A 15,786-nucleotide genomic window follows, 5' to 3' on the forward strand; every position below is an offset into this window, starting at 1 on the left:
TGATGGTCTCCCTAGTAATAAAGATAGGAAGGAAAGGAAACTATTTGTAAAATGTAAACAGTATTAGCTCAATGCAGCCATTGTAGTGAATGTCTCGTAATCTGCTTTTCTCAGATGCTAACAAAAGGAACACATTGTCTCCATGTAATAAACTTAAAGCAGAGCAACAGTACTCTTCAATCATGCAAGGTACCATTTCTTCAATGCAGGGACAGTTCCACTCTCTTCCTGATCATTGATATTTATTTGTTCTAGGCAGATCTTAGCCTCATTCCTGTCTAGATCGTTTCATTGCTTTGGAGTTAGTTGCTCTTCCTGGTATTTAGAAGGTCTCCATGCCTATTACAGACCAAACTGACAAGAAAATCTTCCTTAAGACAAAGTGAAAAAAACCAGCTCTCTCTCTAGACTATTTTCAAGCATTTGTTATGCTGCTACTTCTCTAGCTATACACACTACTTTGCTAGTTATACCATACAAGAATTATGAGATGCGTAAGATGGGTAAGAAACTCTATACTGAAGTGGAGACAATAATGACATGTATTGTTGAAATGAGAGATATGATAACAGGTGAAAGCTATTAATGGAATTTCTTAAGAGGTGTTTTTAGGGCTAACCTTATTTAATATTTTCATTAGTGACCTTGACAAAAAAAAATAGGATTGCATAATGAAATTTATAGTTGACATAATATTTGGAGTTGTTATTAAAACAGATTAAGATCACAATGTCACACAGATGGACGTGGAAGCCCTTGAGAACTGGTGTAATAGAAATAGAATTATATATAGTAGTACAAAGTACAAGATAATGCACTTAAAACTAATGACGAGAAATTCTGTTATTAACAGAGAGCTCATCAACTGGAATAGATAGTTGCTGTGGCAGTTAATCAAAGGAGAACTATGAGATGCCAGTGTGATGTGGCCATGAGAGACTAAATGTAATGCTAAGAGATCTACCAGACAGACTGTATTGCATAAAAAAAGGATAATACTCATTTTATTTCTGATCACTGATAATGTGGATTTAGTAAACCTGAACGGATTTCTCTTTTGTCAACTTTTCCAGTCACAACTTGAATGTACAGAAACTTTTAGGATTTCCAACACTGACTTTTGGCAAGGAGTTCCATAAATCCACTACTTGCTGCATGAATACATAACCACTTTTGTTTGTTCCAAACTTGTCACTGACTAGATTTTTTTGATGCCCTATACTTTTACTGAAAGAGACAGTAGAAAATCTGTCCTTATTCATCCTCTCCATGAAGTCATGATTTTATAGATCTTTATTTTATTTCTCCTTAGTCATCATTTTCCCAGTTTATTCTTTTCTTGTGAAAGCCATTCCATTCCCTCAGTCATTATTCTCCTCTGAACCTTTTCTAATTCTACCATATCTTTTTTTGAGATGGCAGATCAGAGTAGGCATACTATTTAAGACATGGTTTCTAACCACTGAAGTAAGGATAATGCACAACAGAATGGATTTGATAAGATCCTTTTAGTCCTTCTAGTTTCTTTGTTCCTGAATAAAGAATAGGAAGAAGTGAAATTAACACAAACATATTTTCTAGAAAATCTGTAAAGGTGCAGTAGAAAAAGGTTGGTAGCAAATTTACTAACATAAGTTGGGAAGAAGAAAATTTTTGGTTTCAGCTAAGATGCAGTTTGGGATTGCATTAGTTAGCTCTAATGGTGATAGTTGGCAGGAAATAATTAAGATTATATGTCATGTAATCAAGATAACATATTCTTTATCAATAATTTAAGTTAAAATTTAATAGAACAGTGACTCCTAATATTGTTCAGAAAGTAATGTTTTAAAGGACATGTGAAGATCCTGTGTGTGATAAATATACAAAAAGAACACAGATGCTTTTCTAGGGGCCTCAAATGAATAGCAACTCATAGACTTGCCTGAAATGCAAAAAGATTAAAGACAAGTGAAAGTACTTATACTAGTGGCACAGAACAAATTGTTCCTCTGCAGAACAGTAAGTGTAGATTTATTTACATTGGTTAGAAATACTTTTCTTGGAGTATTACTCTCAGCTGCTGCAGATGTGTTTACTAAACAAAGTTACAGCTATGCATTATCAAATCTGTTTCCACTAGACATGGTCTATCAATGACAGCAATATACAACAATAGGTCACAGTTTAGTAGCCATAGTTTAATTTGTAGTAGAGTGTAGGTGTATCACTAGTGGACCCCTTTACCTCAGACAGTGGAAAATTATGTCAAAATACTTCGGAGGAAAAAAGTGCCAAGTCAGCTTTAGATCTGTAGTTAGCACAGCTAAATTACAGAATAGCACAAATGAAACAAAGGATGTTACATGTTTGCATTCTGTTCCCTGGAAAGCTCAATGTCTGTACTGCTAGAAACTAACGTAAGGGTCACTGAAGACAGGGAGTCAAATAGAACAATACAAAATACTGGGTATGATTTATGATCCTTGAAGCTCTCACCTTTTTCTGAAAATGACACTTTCTATGTTATAAAAAGTAGCAAGTCATAAAGGCATTTTTGACAAAAGAGATATGCAGAGAATTGTAGCAAGTTCTTATCCCAGATAAATGGCTATAAAACAAAAAAAAGGCAGGAGTTTCTCAGGGAAGAATCAGTTGTCAAGGACATTTGAGATTAGTTTAGCTCTCATAGTCTCTTCTAGCAGTTGAGATTAGCGTTGTTAATTAGCTTAAACAATAGATTTCGTATAAGTACTCGAAATTCTGTTATCTTAGTACCAATTGTTAGTTGTTGTTACTACTATGTTTGGCTGAGAAAAAAGTTCCAGCGTGGCATTTTGGAATTGGACTGGCATTCAGGCACTTAGGCTACACAATATGCTAACCAGCAATAACTCAGATAAGGAACTAAGTCAAGCTAAATCAATTTTTTTCACAGGCAGAGAGATCTGAGAGACTTCATTTCTTCCAGTGCTTCAGCCATCAATACTGAAGGGCTGGTAGTTATAAGAAAGCCAGATCCATGGCATTTGAGGAAACAATATGGTGAAGGAGATCAGGTGGTGGCCAGGGAAATACAATGAATGGAAGGTGGGGACAGTTATATTACATGGAAATGACTAGTGACTTCTAGAAAGAAACAAACAGGAAAAGGAGAAATGTTTGATTTTCCAACAACTTCTGCTACATAACGTCAATATGTTCTTGGTGTTTCATTCTTGCTTAAAAATGCTGCAGTAATGGAGATAGCTACTTTGAAATATAAACAGTTTTAATGTGACAATCTGAAAGGGGTAACAAAAAACCCACAGTTAACGATACCTGTAGATCATTGCCAAAGTGTACTTTCAAAGAAGTGAGGTATAACATGTAAAGAAGAAAGCAAACTATCATTTAGGAGATCAATGTTATTCTTCTTTCGTATCTGTTTCTATTTTGTGACATATGGATTAGGCTTTTTCTAAAAATACATTACCACTGAACTATGGCTTTTTTTGTTTTGTTTGGTTTTGTTTTTTAAGGTAAGAGGGCCCCCAATTGCAGGAGCATTTAAAGAAAGACCAACAAAGCCCACAGCATTTCGCAAGTTTTATGAGCGAGGAGACTTCCCAATTGCCCTTGAGCATGATACTAAAGGAAACAAAATCGCCTGGAAGGTAAGTCCTGGCACAGCTGTGACAAGCAGCTGAGCTTATTGGAATGACATCTCTCATTGTCAAACAAAGTTAGCTTGTAAGTAAGTAAACTGAAATAATTTCTTAGCAAATGGAAGATGGTGGGGAAGCCATTAGAGAAAGGCCCCTGAGTCAGCTGTCTACCTTGGCTAACAATTAAATTATATGCTGCAAAAAGGAAGATGACAGAGTTGCTTTGCCTTAGAGAATTGTCTCCTGCCCAATTCATCTCTATTTTTATGAGGACCTGGCAATGCAGCCTGTTTCAGGCAGTCCATCAAATGATGGAAGTGGCTGGATACAGTGAGCAGCAGCCATTTATCTCCCCCACATTTCACCTTCCTGCAGGACACTTCCAAATAGAAGCTTTAATTACCTAAATGGATAGGTCAAGATTGCCTGCTCCCTGAAAATGCAGAGCAGAATACAAACGAAGGCAGATTCTCATTCCACAGCTGTAGTCTCAGTCTACAGCATATGTCAGACAGCGTAATCGCTGTCATACGTGCCTCTGTTACAGGCTGACCTCCACTGCTGAAACCATTACAGCTCCAACATTTCTCTGACAAAAGGTTAATTGGCTTCAAAATAAATGTATTGCCTAATGACTCCATTCTAATGCGGCTGTGTTTCTTTCTAAAAGGCTTGGTGATGTTATTTGTAAAACTCGCCAATCTTCTAAGTAACTACTGCAGACTTTTAAATTTAATTTGAAAAATGAATGCTGATCTTTAACCTGCTCCTAGTATTTAATTATTTTTGGTTATCATGAATTACTTTTTTTGTGTGTGTGTTATTTATTGGACTAAAATAAGATTTTGCTGGAAGCAGTGATAGTTACAGAAAATGAACATGATATGCATGAGCAAAATATGTCAGATTTGTAGATTTTTTTTTAATTGTTCATGTCAAGAACAAGATACCAATTTTAAATGTATAACTGTGTTAATTCAACACAAAAAGGAGGGATTTTGCAATCTTATAGCTGATTGTACTCCTAACAAAGCCAACAGGATTAGACCTATAGTGTGGTAAGTGGTACTATATAATTTGTTAGTAACTAGATTTTAAGGTAGCTTTTTTCTTATTGAAGTATATAAGAGAGACTTGTGCTACTATTTTGTTGCCCATAGCAGTGTTGAATCACCACAGGGAAAAATTAATAGTTCTTGCAGCAAAGGGAATCTCTATCCCACAAGACTTTACCCATGATCAGAATGAGATTCCAGTGCAACTGGTCTTTAGGCGACCCTAGAAATGTCTTTTCTGGTCTAAAATTCACAAGCTTACAACATAAGTCAGCATGCTAATCTTTCATTACCAGGTAAGACCCAAAGGTGATTTGCAATCAACTGCAAAAAATCTGCAGAATTTAGTTTTTATCTTGAGGCATTATAACTTCTAATTTCTCAAAATCAGACTGAGAGGTACAGACAATTTACCTCATTTTAATTGCTCTTTGATGCATATATTTCCATCATAAGGACTAGCATTCCACTAGATGATGCTAGTGACTGCATAGTTGACTTAGGACATGAGAAAATGGAATGAAGCTGCATCAGGGGAAGTTCAGATGAGACATAAGGGAAAAGGTTCTTTACTGACAGGGCAGGCAGTCACTGGAACAGGCTCCCCAGGGAAGTAGTCACAGCAGCAAGCCTGTCAGAGTTCAAAGAGCATCCGGATGATGCTCTTAGTCGTATGATTTAGTTTTAGATAGTCCTGTGAGGAGCAGGGAGTTTGACTCAATGATCCCTGTGGGTCCCTTCCAATTTGACATACTCTATGATTCTCTGATTCTGTGACGTCTTGCTAACTTGCTATCTACAAGCCTTCCAGCCACAGCTGAATGTCTAGAGTGTTTGCTCCCTGTATCTGACAGTTTAAATTGTTTGAAAACATACTACCTTAAGACAGTCACAATAGCCGTCTCTAGTCAAAGATCCAGCACATATTTTTTTCTTAACACAATTTGCAATCTTATAGACCTAATGTATCCCTAGTGTCTACCTACCACAGGAAAACATTGGCATGTAGCTAGTGCAATATAGGACTGAGATGTCATGCAACAGTTGCTTTTGCTATTGCTGTTAATCCTTTCTTTAGAAACAAATGATCAGTACTAAAGCATACATGCAAGAAGGCAGCATAGTAGCGGACTATCCCACTCTTACATTAGCACATGGCAGGGTCCAATCTTATTTCCCTTATTCCATGCCACTTGATGTAGTCACAAATCAGTCCAGACTGAGTTCTGTGGCAAGCACTCGAGAAAACAATACTGAGGTAGTAGAGTTACTTGAGACTGTTGTTTAATTTGGCATGCAACCATCATTGCTTATTGTGCAGTTTAAGTAGATGAAGCAAGCAAATAGGAGTTTTCTAGTTCAAACTTTACCTTAGATAGCTTCTAAAGTCTAGAGGGTGCCCACTGCTGCAAAAGGGTGAGAATGTTGTTCATCATTAGCTAATATTTAAAGGTACAGATAAAGTCAGGTCTGTATTTTTCACTTGTTTTCTCATGGCTAATTTTCATCAGTTCATCATATTTATTTGTAAATCTGATTAAATAAGTAATTATTTTAGAAATATATTTTACTCAATATCACTTAAATTCATGAAAATGAACAAAATATTTTTATGATGAAATATGTCTATGCAAAATGTTCTACAAAATCTTGCTGAACTATATTTATTTGCATGAATCATGACTGTAGTGGAAGGATAAAAAGAAGAAATAAATGGTAACAGTGATATTCTAATCCTGCCATAATTGCACAATATCAACATTTTATTATGAGATGGGTTTTTTGCTCTGTTTAGATGTAATGTATATCACGGTTCATTTCGCTCTTGTTAGTTTGTCTACCAAGTGGTGCATGAGAGAAAATGCAGGGGGGTCTCAGAAACACGATTTGTTCAGACAAAGGAAAACACTACAGGATTTTATTCTTTCCTAAGAATACACTGTTGGGTTTTGTTTGTTTGTTTCCTTGTTTGTTTGTTGGGGTTTTTTTATAGTTACTGAACTGAAACAAAATATCCATAATTGTCAGCCATTAAATATTGTATTGAATACAGTTTGAACTCTTGTTCACTTTATTGTAATTCTGTGGACAGAATACAGTCATCTTCAGCCAGAACAGAAGAATCTGAAATGTTTTAATATCCATTAATTTTGTTAATATGTACCAAAAAAAAAATATGCACAAGAGACCCTTGATTTTGTAACAGTTCTACATAACCCTAATTTTAAGCCCATGACTAATTTCCTGTGAGGGCTTGCTACATCTAGTACTACGGTTATAGTACTAGATAAGATATAAATTTAAAGATCAGGAACTATTCAGAACTATTTCTGAATAGCTGCATGTGTTGAATCTTTAATTCTGAAATAATAGTACTTTGTAGTTGTTGTTTAGCTTATTTCCAAAATGCACTAAATTTAGAAAGAGGCATTCTTACTCCAAATTAATCCTAAGCATGGACAAGATTAAACTGTGCAGATAAACCTTGGTATTAACCTTGGTGCCTTTTCTTAAAACAGGGATCAAAGCAAATTAGATATCACTACAAGATCATTATAGCAAGATGTGTCTTCTATGTGAATTCTCAGACTAAGTCTTTAAGTTTAGAAAGGCATCTGTTTGAATATTCCTGTAATACTGACATTCTGGTTGGTAAGTTTTACTATTATTGCAAGTTCAAATAAACCTGTTTTGACCTAATGGAAGAAAACATACGAACAGATAAAATATGATTATAACATATCAATCATCAATATTACATATTAGAACAGGAAATTGAACCTGGTTTTAAAGAACACCATCCAGAGGAAAATATATAAATAAATTAAAAGATCTGATAATACCAGCCTAAAATTATCTGGTGTTAGAGGCTGTAATCATGTTTATTTCTAAAAGAAGAAGACATGACTGTCTTGGTGTTCCTAGCCTTTGTTTTCAAATCTGGAGAAAAGCTGTCCTTTTGTAATTTTCAGAAAGTGAATATAGAGAATGACTTGTTAATTATATCTGTGAAAAGTAACCCACCATCTTTGTAACTCACTACACGAATTTCTGGTTTTGATTACAATTAAAGTAAAATAATCCATACAAAATGAATTCAAGACTTTTCATCCCGATTCAGGGGATCTCCTAGCAGTCAGTGAATTCTTTGCTAAATGGCATACACTCAATGTAATATTTTAGTATCTAATTTAAATTCTTTGTTTGTTTTCATGCTCATTAAATAGAACTGTGTCAATATTAGTGCCTTAAAATTGCTGCAAATATATAATACTCATATTTTTTGATAAAGCAATGGCTTTTGAGATCTAGAAATAAACTTCTATGGCTGAATTATTCAACATATGTTCAAGGGTCTTTCCAAATTTGAAGCATTTGTTTTTGTCCACTAACAGAGAATGAATAATAATGGTATGGTTTGAAAATGTGTTTCTGATATGTAACAAACATAAAAGTTTGGAACATAAATTGTTGTTAATTTGGAGTTAGATAATAGTAGAAAGTGATCTTTTTAGGAAAAGAATGTGTTAAAATATTTATAAGCCCTTTGACTACATATGTGGGATCCTGCAGTTCTCTTTTAGCCTATATATATCACAATTTTATTTCAAAATGTAGTAATATATTCTTTTGCACAATCTCATACCAAGCTACAAATAATAAAAGCTCATAGTTCAGGTCTGAAAAGGACTTCCATTTTTAAATATACGTTACTGAATTAAAAAAGGTCAGAATGCAATTAAACCTTTGACTAGGAACGTTGATAAAACCAAGAAAGTATTTCTGAATTATTAAGAATGTGTTTGAAATACAGTCTCTTTGTACCGTACAGAAAGTCATCAGAATGTTTGAAAAATTATTTTTTTAGGAGTAAGTTTAATATGAAAGTCATTATGCAGAGGAAAAAAAAGCTTCTAGTCTTCAAAAGAATTTTAGCAATTTCAGAGAAATGAAAACCAAATTCAAAACCACAAACTTCTCAAGCAAAATGTCAAAATGAACATGATTTCCATCTTTTGGGGTTTATGTTTTTTTTTCCAAAATAGCTATGTTCACTAAGGATGTGACTCTTACCGTTTTAACTTCTCTTCATCCCCTCTTCTGTACAGCTTGTTTTTTTCAGGGGCTAGTATAAGCTATGGTAGCAAAATTACACTTTGGTGATAGAAACTAGATGCAGAGGTAAAAGAAAATGTTCTTCCCTGCACATCATGAATTTGGATTGTGCATATGCTTTTTCATTGTGCAGATTATTGAAGGTTGCTTTTGGTAATAGGGACTACGAATAATCTGAACATGCCACAGAACTGCAATTTTTACTAGCATCTCTCATTCTTCATTTGGTTTTATCAGCATGTTGTATACTAGTTTATATAAAATTCTGAGCTGCTATGATTAACCTGGTACCTATACCCAGCACCAAGAAAAATCTTTTTTGGGTTGGGTTGGGCCGGGTTGGGTTTTTTTGGTTTTGGTGTTATGCTTTTTTGGGGGGTTTTCTCCATAAAATAGCTGGGGTTTAAATTTTGTTTTCTTTTCCTGGAAGTGCAACCTTTTTTTGCTAGTTTGAGGGATACATTTTAAGCAAGAAAAAATATATCCTTTTTATATCGACTGATATGGTTGGAAGGGAGACAAGTTTTCAGTTGGAGAGCTCTCAAGTAATGTCTCAGCATTTTTCATTTTTGTGGTAATGTCTTGCCATTAAACCACATGAATAAGCACTGTATATTGTTCCCTATGTAGTATTAAATAAACTTAGGTAACACTTCCCAAAGTTCAAATCCCAAAACAAATTAAAAATAGTTGGAGGGAGCTTATTTACCCTACAGAATGATCCCATTATTATACTAATGTCTTGCAATTTATAGAGGTGAGCTGTAATTCTAGAAGTTGAGGGGATTTAATAGCTTATTGCTATAAGAAGTGGAGGGTCCAACTTTTCTTCACCTCTTCTGCTCTCCATTTCTAAGGCATACTTGGCACTGGCACTGATGCTTATCAGAGCCCTCTGTGAGTAAATTTATCTCACTAACTCAGGGAAAAAAGTGGATGTGTCTTTTTTCTCGATTAACAGCAACATGTTCACAATCCTGGGAGCTTTGATCAGAAAAGAGTCCATGAGTGCTAAAGCTGTGTGTTGGTGAAGGAGAGAGAAACAGTGGTGAAGTACAGTGAAGAATGGGAGAGAGTTGAAGGATCTCAAAACTTTTTTTCTTTTGACATCAATGAACTGCTAGATTAGTTCAGCTGCTCATGGAATTGTAGCCTCAGATAGCTGAAAGGAAATAGAACAAATTGCCTATGAAAAATAATACTTTCATTTTTTATTTATTTTCAGATATACAGATTTTTTTTTCTGCTTCCATTCTTTGTTAAACTATGTTTAATATCTTCTTAATAAAAGATGTCGAGAGAGGTTTTCTTAAAACTTGTAAATCCCCCACAAGTGTTGTCATGCAGAATGAAAGCTTTTTGCAAGATTATATACAAAGAGGAGTGGCCATGTATCATGCTTAGGCACAGTGGGTACAGAACAGAGTGGTGTTAGTTTCTATTTTATTTAATGTCTTCATTAATGTTTTATGAAATAGTTCAGAGTTTTCTTCTGCAATAGACTTCTGTTTATCTTCCCCAGAGAGCTCCTTTTTTTAATCATTTCAGTGATCCTTTTTAAGCCTGTCTCCAATACAATTGTGTTGGTATAACAGAAAATTGCAGTGTGGATTCAAGAGAAGGCAACTGAAAGCAAAAATTTCTTAAGCCAGAAATAATACATAATAATTTAGAGAGACTAGAAATATGAGTTGAGGTAAAGAAATAAAGTCTTGGAGAAACAAATTTTAAATGCTGCCTCTGGGAAAAAAAATCCCAGACAAAACCAACAACTATATTAACAGATTTAGTGTAAAAGAATAGTTTGGAAAATAGTAATTTCATTTTTTAGAAGACAGTAAAATCCACAGTTTTCTGTGGAGACAGTAATACAGCAAACTTAGGATGTAGCATGGTAGCAAGAAAGAATTATTCAGGTTTAAGCTAAAAATGTAGCAATAGCTCTGTTGCATCATCTTAAATCAGAAGTTATTAGTAATCTGTATACTATGGCTTACTGAAGCAAGCACAAGCAAATACTGGTCATAAACAGTTGTGTATAGACAAATGCCATTCATAATTCTTTGTGACCGTGATACTAGTGCCCAGCTAATGACTATCAAAAGTGCTGTCTTCGCTGATGTAGATGCAACTTTTTTCTTAGAGATTGTTAAAAATTGCAATCACAAGTCTGTTCTAGTTTCCTTTTTTAAATGCATAATACTGAAAAACAGCCACACCTTAATGACTATGACCTGATTTTCATTTAAATGAAAACTCCTTTAATTCTCTTAAGCAATATTGTGTTATGCACTACACTTATACCCACTCTATGACCTGAAATCATACAGAAGAGCTACAGAATAAATGCAATATCTTTTCTAGCAAATAAAACAACATTCCTACTGACTGCATAACAATAGGATCCTTATTGCCATAGATAAATATTATCCATTATCTTGTCCCTTTTTCTCCCTATGATATTATAAATTTTCCTACTGATCTATTAGGTTTTTAGTCCTTGATAATGCTGACAGGAATCAATTTCTGATCGGCTATAAAATACAATGTCTTGAGTTATCAAAGTTATAGAAGTTATGATCATCCTTTTTATAACAGCAGACTTAAATCCCTCTCTTACATCTAAGAAGTGTTAGTTTGTATCTAATTACATTTATATTTAGTAATGTGTTAGTTTTATATTTATGTTCAAAAGGTATGTAGTTGTTTTCTTCTTCAAAAGTCACTATTTATATTGACTCTAGCATTTTATGAGTTAGCTAAGATTAACAATCTTTCATTTACAGACTAAAATAGGGTACCAAGCTTATGTCCTTCAATTCAGGCAACATTTTTAAAGTTGTTGAGTAACTCTCGGTGCTTCCAGCTTCCATTCCATGATACATGTAGTCACAGAAAGTGTTGGAAAGATAGGTTTCTCAAGTTTGAAATTTCTACATTGATTTCATCCCACCGCTGAGTAACATTAATTCCAAATAAATTCAGTCTGTTCAAATCTTCCTTTTCAAAAGCACTATACTAGAATTCATTTTCAGTTGAAAAATATTTCTTAATACTAGTGCACCAATTAACTGCATGCTTAAAACCGTAATTAAAAATTTACATAGCCAATGGCTCTCTAATATATATTTTTCTGTTGGCTCACTACTTCTTAATACTAATCTACAAATCATTCATGGCTTTACTCTCTTCTGTTAAGTTCTTTTTCACATCTGAAATGGAGGTGTCTTTGCAGGTCTTAGAATAAATGTGTGATGTTAGAGATTAAAAAAGAATCTTATCAAAATGCTATTTCAAAACACTGTAGCAAAACACTATATTTTTATGAAATCCCGTAAAAATTCAAAGTAACTGTTTCAATACTCATCAACATTCTCATTGGTTGTTTTTAGTTTGTACATTTAAACTAATATTTCTGGTGAAACACTGAACTATGTCACATTATGTATTAGAGGTTACTCAATGCAATCTCTTCTTTCTTACCACTTGTGGCTCACAAAAATGTAATTCTTTCTAGAGTTAGGTTTTTTACAGTCCTCTGGTCTTTTCCATTTCTTTCATATTTATAATTTAAGAATTTAATGAAATGTCTCTTTTCTCCATGCTCAGATAAAGTACCATATTTATTAAAAAATGACATGTACGTTTGCTTAACAGCTGAATAATATGTTTCCCTTAAAAAGTAAAGAATGTTTTCCTGGAAATGGCTGAGAACTCCTTTATTTAACAACATCGATGCTGAATCTGGGGACTGGTATTCAGCTGGAGTCTAAAACAGGCCTTACAAAGAGTAGTGACAGTTTACCTGATTCCTATAGTACAGAGCTGCCATATTTCAGTTATTAATTCCTCTGTGGCTAATTAATAGTCACAACTTATCCCAGGATTCTAGAAAACAGTAATATTGTGGCAGTTAATTTACTGTTCCTTTTTCCCTGCATACACAATTAAAGCCATTCCTTTGTTTGATGTAAATTGCCATCTCTTAAAAGCGTATGGAATGAAAACCCAGCCATGTATCAGAAATAACTTTAATTTAAATTTGCTAAATGACCTCTGAAAGCTAGATGAAAGATTTTCTGCTGAATGGGCTGGTGCTCCCTGCCTGTATAATTTATGTGAGAAATTAGTGCGAATGGTTCACTTTTATGGAGCAGTGCTGCTTGTAGCAAGCCTGCAGAAACAATTTTCCCCCAAGCCTCCATCTGTTCTTCAAACCAGGGCATATGCCATCTCATCGAGCTTGAAAGTCAACTGATTTATAACTCTTGAAAAGTGCATAGATTGAAAAGAAAGGTCGACTGCTGCTATGTGACAATGATTTGCTAGGCACTTGGATAAAGACAATTCATGTTACTATGGACCCTAGAGGACACAAGTGATGTAAGCTTCAGAAATTGGTAGATTGACACATAGGACTAAACCAAAATGCTCCTCCTCCTTCAGTTAAACAGCTACCTCTCTTCTTAAAGATGGAAACTTTTTAGAAGATAAGTAGGTAATATAGCCCAGACATCTTGTTATACTGCGTTTCAGGCAGAATAATCTTTTCCTAGCTACAAAGGTTGCCATCTAGAAGTGCCAGGACTTGTTCCACTTTAATCTTTAAGTTGCAAGCAGAAACATCTGTCTTTAAAAGGGCTTCTTGTTGCTTGTCAGAAAGTTTTGTTCAGTGCCACAAACACATTGTTGAAGAATTTTCTGTATCTACTCTGAAGGTGATTTCTGAGCCCTATCCCAATTAATGGGTGGCTTGTTCTCTGTTCATTAGTTGTCAGCTTTCTTCCTTTTACCTAAATATGGCAAAGTTCTCTCACAAGTGACAAAACAAATGGAATTGACAACATAAAAATCAATGTGTGTTTGATATTTTAATTTCTGGTAGTCAGATACTGTGACCACTCTACTTTGAGGCTCAGAGACTGAATAATTTCTTCAACTACTTTGTCTTTTCAAGTCTGAATTTTTTTATATAATTTTAGGTAAAAAATGGCATATAGTTAAGTGCTTTTTTAATTTAAGAAAGGTAATGTAGAAATTATGCAAACAGAGTCTTTTAATTTGGAAATTTGGGGGCAGATTCTGCCTTGAAAAACACAGAGGTGTAGTATAAAAAGTCTATGTGAATAACAGGAAGAATCATCTTCTGCGAGTATAAGCTTATTGCTTGTTGATCTGTCTATAGCATCTGTAAGAAAAAAATGGCTTTGTAGCTTTCCACAATCATCTGATGTTATGTAGCCATGGATATCCTGACCTAACCCACATAGACAAGTATACGTTCTGAACGTCATATAACTCAAAAAAGAAAAGCAGAGCAGTGCAGATAAACTAGATCACTATTATGAACTTTATCTGTTTATAAATGGAATCTGAAACACTTAAGTCAGTACCCAGCACACATACTGGGTACTTGTATATTGTATGTGCTGTTGACTGACTACAGATGATGAAAATGTAGAGCTAGTAGACTGTGACAATTAAATACAAATTGTAAACCTTTCACTGAGTTGAAGAGATGTGTTATATACTTATAATATAGCTTTATAAAACTGTAAATTGTGTAAAGGAATGCAAGATGTTTAAGAAAACTTCACACTGTATGTCTCAAATTAATAGAAGTTCACTATCACTGAAAACATATATTCTAAAAACATATTCAGCAAATGTTTCTTTAGAAATGTATTATAGTGGAAGTCTGTTCTCATCAGGTTCGTCATAAACACTTTATATTTTGTTACCCTTTCATTGTTTCATTTTTGTTGTCCACTATTTGTTAGGCATGTCCATGGGGCAAATTTATCTCGCTCAGTTCTGTTTAATTTCCTATACTGTTTCCAAAGCATAAATTAATTCATCATCATTTCAGTGTCATTTTCTCATCACTATCCTCTATGAACGTTTCACATCAAATTCATGTTCACATCTACTATGCTGCAGAGCTGTGGTCTGGGCTCAGCACTGCTCTCATTCCTCACAATTTTACTCTGCTAATTAATAGTATCTGTTTGCTTAATACCTAGTTTTATTTCCTTTTCCTTTCTTCCCTGTTGGTTCTTTCATCTGTATCTCCCCTTCCTTATCTGTGAAGAGTTTGTGCAAGACCTAAATTTTAACCTTTTTTTTTTTTCCCAAATTCCCTCTTCCTTTGAAACTTGTTGACAACTCGGTTCGATAAAATAGCTATCAATGTGGCATGAAAGAGCTCTGTTCCTGCAGAGATTTAAGCATGTACTTAATGCCTTGTGATCAAACCCACAGAAGCGATACTTTTGCTTGTACTATGTAGCAGTGGTATTAATGAAATGTACCTACCTCTAAAATGAGAAAAAAGTATTTACATTTGTTTGTTTCCAATCATAATGATGTAACTTTATTAATAAGTGCTAGTTTCAAATTAATGTTATTGCATCTTTAAGACATTAATGGCCAAGGCCTTTAAAAATTCAACTCATTTAAATGTGTCTGATAAAAACTCTGCTGAGGTGGTTCGACTGTGGTTTTTTATGAAAAACTTGAAGACTGAGTCTATATTTACGTTTCAAATAGCAGTGTGGATTTTTGACAGTAGTAGTAACGTGGTAGGTTATCAGGGCTAAAATAAATTATCTTAAATATTTAAATGAGATAGTTCCCTTGGCTTTCAGCGTTTGCACATTAATGCTCAGGAAACAGGCGATTGTAGGGAATTATAAATACTGCAGTTTTTGTACTAAGTGACAGAATCTGTGGGTTGCTAGTTTTCTCCCCTGTGACTTCCTTCAACATCATGCCAAAAAATGCATCTTACATTGGTTTTAAAGGAATACCAGCCAAACAGTCTTTGTATAATGAAACAATCTAAGTGCTGTAGGACTTGGTGGAAGTCTGTATTTATAATATCAGAGTTAAACCCCCCAAAACCTAACTGGCAAAAATAATTAATTTAAATCTTATGCATTGGAACTGATTTTCTATGTTTTAAAATTAATATTATGTTCATATGTGCA

At 34.2% G+C, this 15,786-nt stretch overlaps 1 protein-coding gene across 1 annotated transcript in view; it reads left to right on the top strand.

The window, feature by feature from the left end:
• The window catches only part of PACRG (parkin coregulated), a 256,602-nt gene that overhangs the window by 63,954 nt on the left and 176,862 nt on the right, over positions 1-15,786 (top strand). Inside the window, exon 3 of the mRNA XM_049801673.1 lies at positions 3,501-3,635. Within this exon, the coding sequence (XP_049657630.1) occupies positions 3,501-3,635 (135 nt within the window). The remainder of the gene's footprint in view (positions 1-3,500; positions 3,636-15,786) is intronic.

This window comes from Accipiter gentilis, chromosome 5 (genome assembly GCF_929443795.1).
Source record: "Accipiter gentilis chromosome 5, bAccGen1.1, whole genome shotgun sequence".
Classification (NCBI taxonomy): domain Eukaryota; kingdom Metazoa; phylum Chordata; class Aves; order Accipitriformes; family Accipitridae; genus Astur; species Astur gentilis.